We start from the raw sequence: 16,074 nt of genomic DNA, 5'->3' as shown, positions 1-16,074 counted from the left end.
GTTTTTCATGTGCAGTTTCCCAGTTTTGGATTTTGTGTGAACAGTTGGGACCCAGGACACAGCCCTGGAAGCCTACCTTCACGGTGACATCTTTCTTTAACTGAGTCTAACACTGAATCGCTTGCTGGGCTGGAGGGTAACTGTATGGCCCCGTCCCCTGAGTCCTGGTCGTTGGTCCCACCACAGTGGCTGGGGTGCCACATGTCCGTGGTTCGCACTGTGCTCATACAAGGTGAGGGACGTGCACAGAGGATGTGCTGGCATTTGGAAACACACACAACATTCTTCCCTTTCTAAATGCTCAGAGACGTCTAGTTAATGTTCGGTTTGTAGACTGTCCTGAAATTGTGCTGGGACCACAGGTCTGTGTTTTCTGGAATCTGTGTGATCCTCTTTGCTCCTCTCCGGGCTTCTAGCCCTTCCCTTGAAACTACAGGGGCTGGGTAATCCACCAGATCTGACAAGCCGGCTTCCTGAGAATAGCGGATTCCTGCCAGCTCCTCTCAGGGGCCTGGTCATCTGGTCCCTCCCAGCACATGCACTGTGTCCTTGTAGTGTCGCAGCCTGCAGTAAACACCTGCCAAGCCTGCCCCAGACCAGGCTTGCAAAACTCCACTGTCTCCACCTCAAGGAGCTCCTGCACAGACATCACAGCCAAGGCGGCCAGTCCTGCAATGGGGCCAGAAGCTGCAGCTGGGCCTCGAGGAGTCACTGCTGCTCCCTCGGGAACAGAACTGTCAGGAGGGAAGGAGTCTCACTCTCCCTTGGGAGACAGCGCTGCACCCCTATCTGGCCAGAGGCTGCTTGCCCTTGCTCTCTGACCACCTCCTTTTATTTGCACCCTCCAGCTTTCCCATGTGCCCAAACTCAGGGAACCTGGGGGTTAAGCATGGGAGGGTTGTGTCCCTGGGGACTGCAAGGCTGGGTCACGCAGGGGAGACACCTCCTGGGCCTGGACAGCTCTGCTCTCTCACAACCTCAGCTCCCTCCATCCCACTGGGGACCTGCTGGGCTGTTGAGGACTGTCCTGAAGGGGAGTTGGGGATGCACAGCCACCGTAACTGTGGGCCCTGTCTTCCAGCGCCTCCATTGGAGTGGGGTTCAAGGGTCTGGGTTGGGACCCTGTGTGGCTCCCAAATGCAGGTGTCTTTCCATCTCTTCTTTCTGCCAGCAGCCCCCTGCCCACTCCTTTCCCAGGCCCTGTGGGGATTGGAGGCCTGGAGTTTGTCTTGTGTTTTCAAGGCATCAAAAGGGGCCAATGTGTAGTGTTAAATGGGATCCACAGTATCTGTGAGATGCAGGCCTGATGCCCCATGGAGAGTGACCTAAACTGTGTAAATGTCTACGACACCCAGGGCAGGTCCCAGGACCAGCAGAGCCTGCCCCTTACCTCCCCATACCTGTAGGAAGCCCCTGCTGGTCCAGGCTGAGAACTTCGCACTGTTTGTCAAAATCACTGTCTCCTTCAGCAAGTTCAACATCTCCAAGTAAGCATGGTGGGTCCTGGCTGGTCCCATATCCTCCTTGTCCCCTCTTGGCCCAACTCCCAACCCCACTTCCTCTCAGGTCCATTGCCTTGCAGACATGGGACACCATCTATTTCAAGCACTGCTGCTAGGATCCATGCTTCAGCCCCTACTGCCCTGTGTTCCACACTGGGGACCTCATGGGTGCAACTGGAGGGGTCTTTGAGGACCTGGCATTGCTGGTGGATATGTGGGGGCAGGGTTGTGGGAGGCCTTGAGGAAAGGATCCCAGGCCCTTGTGCTGGTGGAGCAGTGATGCGCTGTGTGCAGGACAGTGCTGTGGCATCCATGTCCGCTGGGATTGTGACTGGATGCCGGCGGCTATGACTGCCAGCCCCATGACTCCTTCCAGCTACAGGAGAGGAGCTCCAACTTCAGGTGCAGCCCCACTGCCCACCCGCTGCTCCTCAGCCAGGTCCTCCCCCACCTGTCCTCCTGCAGTGGCCAGGACACACCACAGCCTGGCCGATCCCTCTGGACGCTCTGCTGTGTGTGTGAGAGGGTCCCAGGGCAGGAGGGGGTCTCTCAGCTCCAGGTCCCCCAGCACAGGCCCCATCCAGCCTCCTTCCTGAGCCCTTTGGCCTCCACCCCATCTGTCCCCACACCCTGCTGCAGCTGGGACCCCTCACCCCAGCCCTTCCTCCACTCCACCCAGCCTCCAGCACCTCCCTCCATGGCAAAGGGGCTTTCTTTTTACTTTTCCCTTAAGGTTCTGTCTAAAAGATTACAGAAATCTAAGGAAAACTTCCAAGATTAGTACAGTGAAAACCGATATTGCCTTCATTTAGGTTCACTAGGTTTGGTTTTATTTTTTTTTCACCATTTTTGCCCCATTGACTTTCTCTCCCTCTCTAGAGAGAAATGGATATATTTAGATGGGTTTCACAGGAAACCGTTCGAAAGTAGGTGGCAGATATCTGGACACTCACCCTTCTCAACACTGTCCTGAGAAGGAGGACCTTCCCAGGTGACGACTGTCCTCTTGTCACACTCAAGAAAACTAATATTGGCAGATAAATCTAATGTTTAAATTTCCCCAGCTGTGTCAGTAATTGTCCTAAATCTTTTTATTTTCTGATCCAGGATGGACTCAGGGATCTTGTGATGTGTGTATTGTCCTGTCTTTGAGTCTCCTAAGCACACCTGTCCCATCCTTCTGCCCCATCATGTCACCTCGTCACCCTCACACAGACATGCACACAGCCACCAGGCCTGGAGGTGACATCCGTGACGCTGCACGTTGGGCCCTCCTGGCCTGGCTTTGCTGGCCCCCCAGCTCTTTGCAACCACGTGGGGCTGGACCCACCCACACCCTACTCCCCTCCCCTCTGCGCTGTCCCCACCCTCCATCTCTGCCTAGAGCTCCTTCCTGAGCCCTGGGAATCCAGACTTAGGGGCTCCAGGCAGGAAGTCTTCCCTGGTTACCAGGGGAGAGTGAGTGCCCCTCTCTGGACCCCACAGCCCCGGGCCTGCCCCACCTCCCCCACCCCTACTGCCAGTGTCTGTTTAGGGACCCTTCTGTCCCTGTCCCCTCAGCAGGCAGGGAGCTTCTGAGAGGCAGGTCCCAGCTTGCTTGTCCCCTGTGTCCTCAGCAGTGACACAGGGCTGAGACCCAGGACTCAGGCTGGGGTGGATGGAGTCAGTGGATGAGTAAGATGAGGCCTGTGAGGGCCAGGCCCCCCAGGAGTGGGCAGAGCAGCCACTGGACTCTCTCCTGCCCCAGGACAGCTGCTCACTGGGGCGAGGCCTCAGGTATGGAGGTCTGGAGCCTGCTCAGCTCTACAGGATCTGCTTCCACAACCTCGTCACTGGGCAGGTAGGGGTCAGACCAGGGCACGTGGAGGTGGGCAGGGGTGAGGGGCGGGAGGGGGTGACAGCCACAGGCAGAGAGGCTCAGCCCAGGTCTCTCTCAGGCAGGGAAGTTGGGGCTCATCCCCACAACCCTCACTCTGGGCACTGGAGCGGCTCAGCTGGGTGTGGTGAGTCTGGCCATCGTGGCTCCCTCTGGCTGCCAGCAAGCACGTGCCCCCCAAGTGCCCCCTCGAGTCCCCTGAGCTGACATCAAGTCTTGGGGTGAGGACTGGGGAGGTGACAACATTGCAGTTTGGGACCAGGTCATGGGTCTGCCCCACCTCTCCCAGATCACCTTCTTCTGTGACATGCGGCTGTTGTACGTGGATGGAGAAGCCCATTTCTACTGGAGGACCAAGCATGAGGAGGGGGCTGTGGGCCTGCCTGACCCTGGGCTACACTTCAGAGGATGGTGGCTGGAGCCCTGACCTTCTGTCTTCATCTGCAGGCAAAGGCCCCAAAGGGGACTGTCAACCCTGAGCAGACAGATGGCTTCCCCACCCCACATCCGGGTGCTCAGTTGCCTCAGAGGGGACCCAGCACCTGCCCCCACTGCTGCAGCTGGGAGCTGGACACTGTCACCAGGGTGGGCCTGGCATGCACTCCCTGGCCCATTCCTGAGGCCTGTAGCCTTTCTCTGCTGGTTGGGGTTCAGGGTTGGGGGTACAGGACTGAGAAGTCTGGGGGCCTAACCTTGAGGACTAATGGCTGAAGCCCTAGCAGGACCAGGGCAGGTGGTGGGGGCAGAATTCCACCCTTCAGCTGCCAGAGAGACTGTCCCTCCCCCAGCAGGCTGAACTAATTCAGTCTCTGGAATCCCCCTGGGGGCCTGAGTCTTGTCTGCTAGAGAATTTCCCCATGTCCTGGACACGCAGTAGGAGGGGAGGGCCGGGGCTGCAGGAGCCAATCCTCTCTGGGTCCCAGGGAGGGGCTGGATTTGTGGTACCCATGCCAGGGAAACAAGGGGCTGCCTCCTCATGGGTCCCTGGTGAGCAGGGCCATGCAGGCAGCTTGCTGGTGGAGCGACATGGGCCAGGATGGGGAGGGAAGGCCTGGGGCTCAGGCTGGGAAACTTCTGGAATCATCTGGCATCTGGAGCCTCAGCAAATCCTTGGGGTCCCTGCTGCCTCTCACCCCCAAGAGAGTGTCCATGGAGGGGGGCACAGAAGGGCTGGGGTGAGAGATCACAGCCCTGAGACCCAGTTTTTGGAGTGGGGTCACATGTCCCTGGTTGTCCTTGGGGCCCAAAGAAAGTGATGTCGAGACTGCAGAGAGTGGATGAGTAAAGCTGCCAAAGCCAACGGCTTCCTGTGTGGTCCTCACAGGCAGGAACAGGAGGGAGAGGTGTCTATGGTAGATGGAGCATGGCCTTGGGGAGACCACAGGGCGTGCAGGGTGGGTCTGAGGACCTGCAAGGATAGGGCCCCCAACACCACAGGTGGGCTGGAAGGTCCCTGGAGCAGGCCCAGGCGCCTGTGCACCCACCTGCCCATGTGTGTCCCATCCCGAGCCTTTGTCACAAAGCCCTGAGGGGGCGGCAGGGAGAGAGGCTGCTGGAAGCTGCAGGCAGCCCTGGGCTGGGAAACAGCTGCTGCCTCAGTCTGCATGTGGGTGCACGCCCAGGGGATAGTTTGGGCCATATGGGCCTGTGCCTGAGAGATGCATGTGCCTGGGCAGGGGGGCCTCTCCATCTGGAGCAGGGCTCAGGACATGCCCTGCTCTCTGGGGGCCCTGGGAAACTGAGGGAACCCTGGAACTGCACTGCTTTTCTAGGCGGCCTCCTTCGGGGCCAGACTCCACTTGCTGGATCTGCCCCCCAGGGGACATGAGGGGAGCCTGGGAGGGAGCCTAGCCCCACCCTGTCATGGACCCCACTGTGGGTGGTGTGTGTAGCTCCCCTCTGAGCTGGGCAGAGGGCAGTGCCCCAAGGGCAGGACCCCTGGACCCAGGCCTGGCCATGTCCCTGACTCAGGGCTGTCCCAGCACTGGCACCTCCCCCTAATGGAACCTCAACTCCCTTGCTGTGGATTGGGGACAATCATCTAGATCCCAGGGGTAGGTGAGGGCTCAGTGCCACAAAGAACACCACAGTGGACATGGCAGCAGGCCACATGGCTGGTCGAGCAGTTACTATTGTGGGTCCCTGGGGCTCGGACCTCTTCCCTGCCCACCCTACTCCAATCTGCCCAGGTACCTGGAGTTGGTCATAAACTGGAAGGCACTGGGCAGAGTCCACCACACCAGCACTGGCCATGGCCCACTCCCAAAGACTCGAAGCTCGGCACCTTGGCTAAGGTCCTGAGGTCCTGAGGACCCCCCGGCTTGGGTAGGTCTGCAAACCTGAGCTGCCCCAGATAAAGGGGCTGCCAGCCCCTCTGGCCTCCCAAGGAGGTGGGGGAGGGCAGGCAGGCCCCAGCGGTCCTCATGGACTAGAGGGCTGCTCCGTATGTCTGGGCTCCTGGGCTGGTGCCTGGCTGGGGGTCTGCAGGGCCGGCACCGTCTCCTCCAGGCTGCTGTGTGTGGCAGTCAACCTTTAGCCGCTCCTGGAGTTCTCCTTGCTGTGCCAGATGCCGTAGCCAAAATATACCGTGAGTCCTACAAGGGTGTCACAAGCCTGAGGGGCAGGTCCCAGCCCTGCTTCCCTGCTTGCCCTCCCCCTGCAGCCCCCCAGGGTCCCAGCCAGGCCCCCACTCACCAATCAGCAGCCAGATGGAGAAGCTCAGCCAGGTCACGTAGCTCAGGTGCAGCATGAGGAAGATGTTGAGGAGGATGCTCAGGGCGGGAGTCAGGGGCACCATGGGAACCTGAGGGGACAAGGGCTGGGCTGGGATGCAGGGAAGGGCTGCTGGCCCAGGGCCTGATTTCTTGGGAGTCCACAGAGCCTTTCTCTGCCTCTGGAGATTCCGGAGACAAGGGCCCACCTGCCATGCAGAGAGAGGGGTGTGGGGTACTGGCCTCCCCCGCCCTGCGGCCCTGGTGCATCCTGCCATGGCAGAGGAGGAAGGGGTGAAGGGAGCCGGCTGGGCTGAGCGTGGTGGGCGCTGGCTGGAGGAAGTACCTGAAAGGTGTCCTGCTGACGCTGTTGCTGGTGGGCCCCCAGGACGAGGAGACTGAGCAGAAATGTGGCGGAGCTGAGCAGGAGCAGCAGGGTGTAGCCCCAGGGCGGGAGGTGCAGGACCGAGTCCCCAAAGACCAGCACGCAGTCCAGGGTGATGGCTGAGGCCACCAGGACACCGAGGGCCCAAGCCACAGCGTCTCCAGGTCTGCACCCACCCAGGAAGCGGAGGTAGGGCCTCAGGACTGGTCGCAGCTGCCCGGGCTCAGTGCCCTCAGGGCTGCCTGAGGCCGAGGAGCTGGATGAATGGGGCTTTTGGAAGCGTAGCACGATAATGCTGGTGGCCACGAATGTGTAGTCCAGCAGTGGGCAGATGGACAGGAACTGGATCAGTGCATCAAGATCCAGCAGCAGTGCCAGGAAGGCCATGAGGACCCCAAACAGCAGGATGCCCACCACGGGCATCTTGGTCCGGGGATGCACTTGGGCAAACACCTGGAAGAAGAGCCCGTCGGCAGCCACGGCATGGGCGATCATTTGCAGGTCAAAGAGGTAGCTGAGTAGAGCAGTGGTCATGGCTGTGGCAGAGGCGGGGGGAGAGAGGTCAGCCTGGTGCACAGGCTCCCAGGGGCTGCTGCTGGGGGCCAGGGCATGGGTGGCCTCTTGGAAACACAAGTGTGAGTTTCTCTGGGCTCTGAGAGTGAGCCTGAGTGTATGTGAGTGCTGGATTTTTTCCCCTCACCACCCAGGAATGGGACACCCCAGTTTAGGTCATAGACCCAGTGGGCTCATGATGCAGCTACCAGCACATAGAGATGTGCTCCCTGGAGGCTTAAGAAAGGGCCCCACCATCCCATCCCCTCCCACCTTGCCCGGAATGGCCCCTTACCGCAGATTGCACCACCTGCCACAATGACACCCGCCCAGCTATAACCCCGCTGGTAGAAGACATCAGCGAGAGCCCAGTAAGGGTCCAGGCGATGCCAGGGCACCATGAGGGTGAGCACAGTGGAGACGAGGATGTAGGCACCAGCCACCAGGCCAAGTGAGATGGCGATGGCCACAGGTACCGCTCGCTTTGGGTTCCAGGCCTCCTCGTTGGAGGCAGCGATGACATCAAAGCCCACGAAGGCATAGAAGCAGATGGCGGCACCAGTCATGATGCCAGGAAAGCCGAAGGGTGCAAAGCCGCCCTCCTCAGTGCTCCAGTTGTGCGGGCGGGCCAGGACAAACCCCAGGATGATGATGAAGAGGATGATGACCAGGTTGATGGCAGACAGGGTGTGGTCAAGGCAGGGAGAGATGCGAGTTCCAGAGGAGACAAAAGCGGAGGCCAAAAGTGGGATGCCAGTAGCCAAGAAGTCAGGGTACCGGGCCAGGAAGGGCACCTGCCAGATGCCCACATGGGCCTCGGTGAAGCTGCGAATGCTGTGGCTAAAGATGGCATCCAGATAGCCACTCCAGGCACGGGCCACAGCGGCACCACCAATGAGGTACCTGAAGACTATGTTCCAACCAACGAGGAAGGCCCACAGCTCACCCATGGACACGTAGGTGAACAGGTAGGCAGAACCTGTGAGGGGCACACATGCCCCTAACTCTGCGTAGCTTAGGGCTGCCAGCAGGGAGACCACGGCAGCCATGCTGAAAGACACAACCACTGCGGGGCCGGCCATCCCCTTGGCCACAATGCCTGTGAACACATAGAGGCCCGAGCCCACCATGCCACGCACACCCAGCAGGGTCAGGTCCAGCGTGGTCAGGTGGCGCCGCCGCGGTCTCTTCGTGGTGGATTCCTCCAGCGTCTTCAGCCGGTTCAGCTTCCGGCAGAAGCGTGCCAGGCTGGCGGTGCTGGGCAGTCCCCAGGCCATGGTTGGCAGCTGAGAGGAGCACCAAACCGGCACCTACAAGGGTAAGAGGGGAGTGACAGGCTGTCCAGGTGGGTCCTGACCAGGGGGGTCCTGACCAGCCTTCAGTCCATGCTCTGACCCTGCCCTGGGGACCCAAGCCTGGAACCACTGGCAGCTGCAGGGCTGGATGAGGCAGGCTCAGGGCCTGCCAGCAGGGTGGGCAGGAGGCCACAGGAAAGTGTGGGGATCCCTTCGTCCTGCCTCCTGGGTAAGGGACTGGGTGTTTGGGAGGGGCTCTGAGGGTGAGTAGGGGGTAGCCCCAGGGAGCCTGGCTAGGAAACGCTCCAGTGGTCTGGGATCCCAGAGCAGGGTAGAACTATGACGCTTCCCTGGAGCTGGGCCAGGCCTCCAGGACTTGGAACAGGAGAGATGCTGTGGCCCTGGGCTATGCCCAGGTGGACACCTGGCCTCAGACTGAGACATTCATCCCCATCCCCCTGCCTTGCCAGGCTGGTCTATCAGTGCACCTGCCAGGAGTGGGGGCTCTCTGGGCCCTGTGCCAACATACACTGCCACAGTGCTGCTGGCAGAGTAAGTGCTCCTTGCCCCTGTTCTCATGTACTGGAGCCTTTGCCTCCTCTCCTGCTTGAGTTCATCGTTCAGGACTTGCTGCAGCTCACCTACTGTAACCTCTGCTGCAGATCTGTGTGGATGGCTCACCCAACTCCTGGGTACCAGATCCAGCGCTGGGCCCTGCCTCGCAGTCACCCGTGCACTCAGCCCACCCTGCCCACACTTCACACGGTCAAGACCAGAGCTCCCCAGGTTCTAGGGAAGCCCTATGACTGTGCCCAGTTCACTGATGAGGAAGCCCAGGCCACCAGGTAAGTGACTAGCCCAGGTCACCGGGGTGACCTCAGGATGTGGGTGGAGGTTAAGGTCTAGGTCTGAGGGGGCTATCTAGAGCCCACCCACTTTCACTGCTGCAGACACCCTCCTTGATCCCTCATCCCAGCACACGGACTCCACCAGCGGGGCACCATCCAGGCCCCTCAACCCTGGGAGGTGTGGGGGCTGCGGGAGTCAGGCAAGACGCTGGTAAGGTGAGGGTCTGAATGTGGCTGAGAGGCCCTGGGCCATCCTGTTCAGTATGTGGATGACTTTCTACTCTGTAAACAGGGAGCCCTTACAGACCCCTCACTCTCATGAAGGCACGAGCTGCTCGAGGCCATAAAGCCTCCAGATCTAAACCTCAGTGGGTGCAGATGACTGGGACCTACTCGGGACAGGAGCCATGTCAAGGCATTCAACGGCTCACCCCAAATGCCTTGAGTCCACTTTGTCCACCCTTCTCCCCAAAATGAAGAAACAGCTACATAAACATCTAGGGGCAGCTGGTTACTGCCCCAGTGGATTCTTGATTCTGCAGCCCCTGCTAACCCTCCGTCTGCTCTTCTCCCAGACATCGCCCCACAGCCTATTTCCCGGCCTTCAGAGCCATTAAACTCCTGTGAAGCCTTAAAATTACCTTTGTCCACACCCCTGGCTCTTGGCTTATCGAACTTTGACAAACCTTTTCATCTTACTGCCATGAAAATAACTGAACTGCTGCCCCCATTCTAGGACAGTCTTTGCCTCTCAGACATGTCCTACAGCATATTTCTCATGCCAGCTAGACCCTGTGGCATTGGGTATGCCCTCTGCTTATGTGCAGTGGCTACAGCTGCCACCCTGACTAAGCCAGTACTCTAACATTAGGCACTCCCAGTCATCTCTATGTTCCCCAGGGTGTGTCTGCTGTTTTACAAGTTCGCAGGACACAACACCTCTCTACACGTCCACACACCACCTGTAAGTGTGCTCTTAACTAACCCTACCATCATCTTACATCCTTGTAACACTGTGAATCCAGCTACCTTATTACCCCTCCCTGATGATGGAGAGCCCCACTCCATCCCACATGATTGCCCTGCAACATAGAAATGGTCTCAAAGCCATGAGAGGATCTCTCAGACATCCCTTTAGAAATCCCAGACTTACTTCTGTTTTGTGACGGCTCCTATACATGGAGTTTCTGGGGAAACATAATAACTGGTTATGCCAGGGTTTCCCCACATGAAATGCTCAAAGCTTGTTCTTTGCTGACTGTAAAATCACCCAAGCTGCTGGATCATAGCTCTCATTAGAACCTGCACGTGAACAAAAGGGAAAACTGCCACTCTTCACATGGATTTCACATGTGCTTTTGGAGTCTGCCATGCTGTGGGCACAGTTTGGAAATCACCTGGAGTCTTAACTTCTGGAGGAACTCCCATTGCTAACGGACACTCAATTGCTGCCCTATTACAAGCTGTTAACCTCCCTTCGCAAAGTGCCATTGTTCTGTGTTCAGCCCACACTCAGGAGGCTCATGTCAAATCTTCAGGAAACAACAGGCTGACAGAGCTGCTAAATGTGCAGCTCACCATGGACCCCTTGTCCTTTCTCCACCCAATTTTCAAACCTGCCTTTATCCCTGACTCACATTATTAACTATCAGGCAAATGCCCCACAATCTGAAAAAGACAGTTGGATACAACATTGCACCAAACAAGGATCAGATGGGTTAGACACTGGGCCAAAGGGACTTCCTGTAGCTCCTTTTCTTTGACTTTTTGGCTGGAACTTATCTCCCTCCAAATGGGACACATGTGTAGATGGGGGACAGTCAAGGAAGTAAAAGAAAATTGGTATTCCCTGGCATCCACACAATTTCTGACCCAATTATTTCCCAGTGCACCACTTGCCAACCTCACCAAGTTTCTGGAGACACCAGTGTGTGCCAGGAAGCCCTCCCGGGCCCACACTGTCTTGTGTGGCACTCCAAATGGACTTTACAGCCTCGCCTCAGCTTTAGGCTGTCCTCACTGTTTGGTCATCGTCTGCATGGTTAGTGGAGGCACTGAGTGCTATCTAACTAGACGTGCAGAGGCCAAACAGTGGGACAGAAATTAACAACTGCAGCTGTTCCTTGTTCCGGCTTCCTTTCCGGATTGAAGCAGAGCGAGGAGCTCACTGTACAGCAGAGGTAACCACTTGCTTGAAGAAACTCTGGGCTATGCAATAAAATTTCATTCCCCATATCACCCTCAATCATCAATCATCGGGGCAAGTGGAACATAAAATCTAGACATGAAAAGGACTTAGGAAAGGTCTGCCACAAAACTCAACTTAAATGGCCATAAGCTCTGCCCATGCCCTTATAAAGATCCAGAATATTCTAAATAGGAGACACGGGTTGACTCCTTTTGAAATAGTTTTTAGATGTCCATGCCTACTGGGACATCTAAGCCTTCCATGCCTGGATTAAGAGAATATTATGGGAACTTAAGTGAACATTTTGGTGCTATGACAAGCTATAGACACAAATTAACTAGTCTACTTGAAGCATATCATCAACACGTAAAAGAGGCATGGCTCCCACCTTCTGACAAGACTTGTCGGCCTTTGGACCAGGAGATCAGGTGTACATCAAGGTCTTTAGAAGAAAAAATGCACTGTCGCCTCACTGGGAAGGACCTTATGAAGTCCTACTGACTACCTACGCTGCCATCAAAATATAGGAAAAATCTTCTTGGATCCATGCAAGCCACGCCAAAACAGACCCAAAACATCACTCTCAAGACAACTGGGAGAAGTCCCCACAGGTGACCTTAGACTAAAGATTTCCAGGGCCAATTCCCAGGCCCCAGAAGCAGCTGGCCTCATGGAGTAAACAGCTTTTGCCAAGATCATGGATCAAGAAACCTCACTTTCACTTATTTTCCCCCCTTGCTTTTAAAACTTCTATACACACAGACACACACACACATACAACTCTTTTCCCATTAATGAACATATATATTCTTTTTAATCATTTACTAGAAAGCTGGCTGGAGAACACTAGTCTCTATCTGTCCACTCCCCCTCTCTAAGCTTCCGCTAAGGGCTCTTTTCCAAACTGTGTCTTGCTCTCACTAACCCTCTCCTCCTCACCAGGTTGAGCACAGACCAAACACCTCCTTAAGCAAGTTTACCAAACCCTGGCCACACTAACTAATCAATCTGACTGTTGTTTATGTCAACAGCCAGAGAGTACAGAAGAACCTGAACTGGTCTCTGTTCCTGCTGATGTGAACACCTGGTGGACTAAACATGGAAGATGGATGAACGACAGGGTATGGTGTCCACGACAAGGAAGACGTCACTCCACCTCTTCTCCTGGTGAGTCATGCGGGCCCCAGAAAACCTCTAGAGAAGCTCTAGCACTATCCCTTTCCCAGAGAAAGACAATAGGTGAAAATTGTTTCCTTTGCATTGAAAGTAAACATGACACTGGACCTTTCCCAGATGACACAGCAGGACAATATTGCAATCAGACTCTGTGGTTTGATTCCATAGGTGGCATCTTTAAACCTCTCAAGGAAACTGTAAGTGACTCCAACACTACTCCCTTTGGCACAAACATTTGCCAAATCACCACATGTTCTGGATGGCTTACAAGCCACCGTTATCCAACGTGGGGTATTGCAGCTGCCCACGTGGTTAAGCTGCCCAATACCATGAACTATATATGGGTGGATCCAAACTCTGGACTCACTTGGTCAGGTGACAGGACCAGCCTTTATAGCTGCCCAAATGAGGCTACAGCCTCCTGTACCAGCTACTCTGCATCTGTTCTGCTCCCCCAGGTTGACAGGAACACATAGAAAATGGAGATGTTTAGGCACTAACAGTACCAGTGGCAAAGGTCATGGAACACTCCAGACCCTGGGAACTAGAGGTTCACCTCTAACCTTGTCTGTAAACCACACTGATCTTTTTATTTATTTTTTATTTTTTTTATGAAGATTAGCCCTCAGCTAACTGCTGCCAATCCTCTTTTTGCTGAGGAAGACTGTCCCTAAGCTAACATCCATGCCCATCTTCCTCTACTTTATATGTGGGATGCCTGCCACAGCATGGTGTGCCAAGCGGTGCCATGTCTGCACCTGGGATCCGAACCGGCGAACCCTGGGCCACCAAAGCGGAACATGTGCATTTAACCCATGCACCACCAGGCCGGCCCCTGGTCTTTTTATTTTATGTGGCAACAAAGTATAGAAAGGTCTCCCAGCTAATTGGCCACGATGATGTGGACTTGGATTACTGGCCCCTTTTGTCTCCAGACACTCCACCCTAAATGCCGTCCACATCGTAAACTTGTGCTCCTTTGTTCATAAGATTGTGGCACATAAGTGTGTCAATTGAGAAATCATAGAGAATCAACTTGTGTGTCACAACTCCTAGTTCTTCTCAGCATTGAGAGTGTTATTTCCCAGCTTTGGAAATTATGAGTTTGAAAAGCAATCTTAAATGTCTCTGTGGTGATGGAACAAAAGTTCAACACCACCATGCAGACTTTGAAAATACTGCGGTCACAGATTAACAGCTTAGCCTCTGTGGTCCTCCAAAATCAACGTGCTCTGAACACCCTGCCCAGCAAGGAGGAGCTTGTGCAGTCATTGGTGAAAAATGTTGCTTTTATGTGAACCAAAAAGGGCAACTAATACCTAACGTCCATCTATTAAAAGAGAAGATTCGCATTTTCCATCAGGTGAATGAAGCTCACCCATTTCATTGGACTGACTCATTCCCAGGATGGGGAACTGGCTTAATGGCATGTGAGGAGATGTGCCCTGATCCCTTCCTTTCTGCTTGTTCATCCTCTTCCTAATCTGTTCTTTTCTCCCTTTGCAGGTTTCTCACCACTTCCCTACTAACTCATTTTCTCTCTCCACAGTCACCAGCTCAGCTTTCAATATGTGAAACTTCCAGGGAAGTTTCAGAGGAGGGAACTGATGGGGTTCAGGGCAGGCCACCCCAAGATGTGCCACTCTGGTGTGCAGATTATTTCAAGATGAAGATAGTCAAGGCTCAGAGGACTCTGGAAGAACATTTGACCTTCCTCCAAATTGCCTAAAAGAATTTAAGCTGGAAGGGCCTGTCCCAGGAGGAAGATAATTCTAGGTGTGGGGGGCAGGGAGGCATCTAGCAAGGGCCATTTTACCAAAAGATCTCTTTCAGGTCCCGTTGTCTGTAGATGGGACAATGCAAACATTTGTTTACCAAATATGACCTCTTTTCATCTTCCCGTACATTTCCTTCTCCCCCTTGAAGTCTCAGACCTCTATCTCCCTCTCCTTAGTCGACAAGGACACATACACCTCATTTTGCCTGACTGTCTTTGGAATTCTTCAGTCTCATGTGAATTTTCCATGTACATGTATTAAACTTTGATTTTCTCCTGATAACCTGCCTTATGTCATTTTTTTTAAAGATTGGCACCTGAGCTAACAACTGCTGCCAATATTCTTTTTTTCCCCTGCTTTGTCTCCCCAAACCCCCCCACCATACATTGTTGTATATATCTTAGTTTCAGATCCTTCTACTTGTAACATGTGGGTCACCACCTCAACATGGCATGATGAGTGGTGCCACATCCACGCCCAGGATCCGAACTTGAGAACCCCTGGGCCACTGCAGCCATGCACATGAACTTAACCACTCAGCCACGGGGCCAGCCCCCCTTATGTCATTTTTAATTCTTTGACCAGCCATGAGAACCAGAAGGAAAAAGGGGGTTATTCTCCATTTTCTTGTGCACCTCAGCTTGTAAAAATTGCAATATCTGCAAAGCACAATAGAATGAGGTACACTTGTAATAGGTATTGTGACTTTGTCAGATTAACATTTTTTAAGTAGAAACCCTGGGGGGTATTGGATGGTGAACCTCAGTTCAACAACAAAGCACAAAGGAATGGAAATAGAGAAGTTTGTTACTCACAGGTCCTGGAGAAGGTCCACAGCACACCTTGAGGGGCCACACCAGGAGGTTAAGGCAGAGGGCAGGCAGAGAGCAGGGTGGAACCTGGGGCATATGCCTTTATTGGGGTTCGCATTCAGAGGCTTGGGGTTCCCGGGCTAAGTCAGGATTGGTCAATTCAAACCAAGTGAGGTTTTGGTAAGTTTCACAGGGCTGTTATCTAAGGGGCACACAGGGGGAAGGCCCTGGGAGACAGGGAGAATGCTTCTGACAAGGGCAGTGGCAGGAGTCATATCAGGAACTTCCATTGACTTGTGACTCTGCTGGTGGTTATCTAGGGCGTGCACTCTTGGGAGGGGCTAGTGCCACTTTTAGGCCCCTGTAGGCGGCTTGGTCACACAAAATGGATGCTGAGGCAGCAATGCTATGGAGTAGGTTAGCTAAACTCCCAATGAACTCTTAGAAGAAAACATAGGAGGAAATCTGCATGACTCTGTGTTAGGCAATGGCTTCTTTCTTTCTTTTAGGTTTTGTTTTTATTGAGGTAACATTGGTTTATAACATTGTATAGGAATCAGCTGTATGGCATGAGAATTGGACATCTATATACACTACAGCATGCTCACCACCAAACTGCAGTTTCCATCTATCATGTATAATTGGCCTCATTTACCCATTTTCCCTCCTCCCAATGGTTTCTTTAAACATGACACTAAAGTTCAAGCAAGACAAGAGAAATATAGACAAGTTGGGCTTCATCAAAATTAAAAATTTGCGTGCTTCAGGGGATACAATCAAGAAAGTGAAAAGAAAATAATCCACAAAATGGGAGATAATATTTGCAAATCATATGTCTGATAAGGAGATTTTATCCCAAATATAGAAAGAACTCTTACAAACCAACAATAAAAAGATAAATAGCCCAATTTAAAAATGGATAATCTGAATAGACATTTCCCCAACGAAGAT

The 16,074-nt window shown here is 54.2% G+C and overlaps 1 protein-coding gene and 1 pseudogene across 1 annotated transcript; one reads left to right on the top strand and one right to left on the bottom strand.

Moving 5' to 3' along the window:
* The first annotated feature begins 201 nt into the window (after positions 1-201).
* LOC139046035 (P2X purinoceptor 6-like) lies at positions 202-3,805 on the top strand (annotated as a pseudogene).
* Positions 3,806-5,479: 1,674 nt separating this feature from the next.
* On the bottom strand, positions 5,480-15,215 carry LOC139046105 (cationic amino acid transporter 4-like). Its single transcript, XM_070516864.1, has 5 exons — positions 15,127-15,215; positions 7,322-8,336; positions 6,436-7,010; positions 6,073-6,181; positions 5,480-5,972 (listed from the first exon to the last, which is right to left on the bottom strand). Exons 2-5 carry the CDS (start codon positions 8,301-8,303, stop codon positions 5,911-5,913), a joined length of 1,728 nt encoding a protein of 575 aa, XP_070372965.1. The 5' UTR covers positions 8,304-8,336; positions 15,127-15,215; the 3' UTR covers positions 5,480-5,910.
* Positions 15,216-16,074: the final 859 nt, after the last annotated feature.

Source organism: Equus asinus, chromosome 8, assembly GCF_041296235.1.
Source record: "Equus asinus isolate D_3611 breed Donkey chromosome 8, EquAss-T2T_v2, whole genome shotgun sequence".
Lineage (NCBI taxonomy): Eukaryota > Metazoa > Chordata > Mammalia > Perissodactyla > Equidae > Equus > Equus asinus.
This window is presented reverse-complemented; position numbering and strand designations above follow the sequence as displayed.

Bases quoted from the DNA above. Each gene is read 5' to 3' on its own strand.
- LOC139046105 (XM_070516864.1), bottom strand. From the start codon at position 8,303: ATGGCCTGGGGACTGCCCAGCACCGCCAGCCTGGCACGCTTCTGCCGG. The intron at 6,182-6,435 runs GTACTTCCTCCA...TTGTCCCCTCAG, and splicing joins GTCAGCAGGACACCTTTCAG to GTTCCCATGGTGCCCCTGAC. The intron at 5,973-6,072 runs GTGAGTGGGGGC...ACACCCTTGTAG, and splicing joins CTCCATCTGGCTGCTGATTG to GACTCACGGTATATTTTGGC.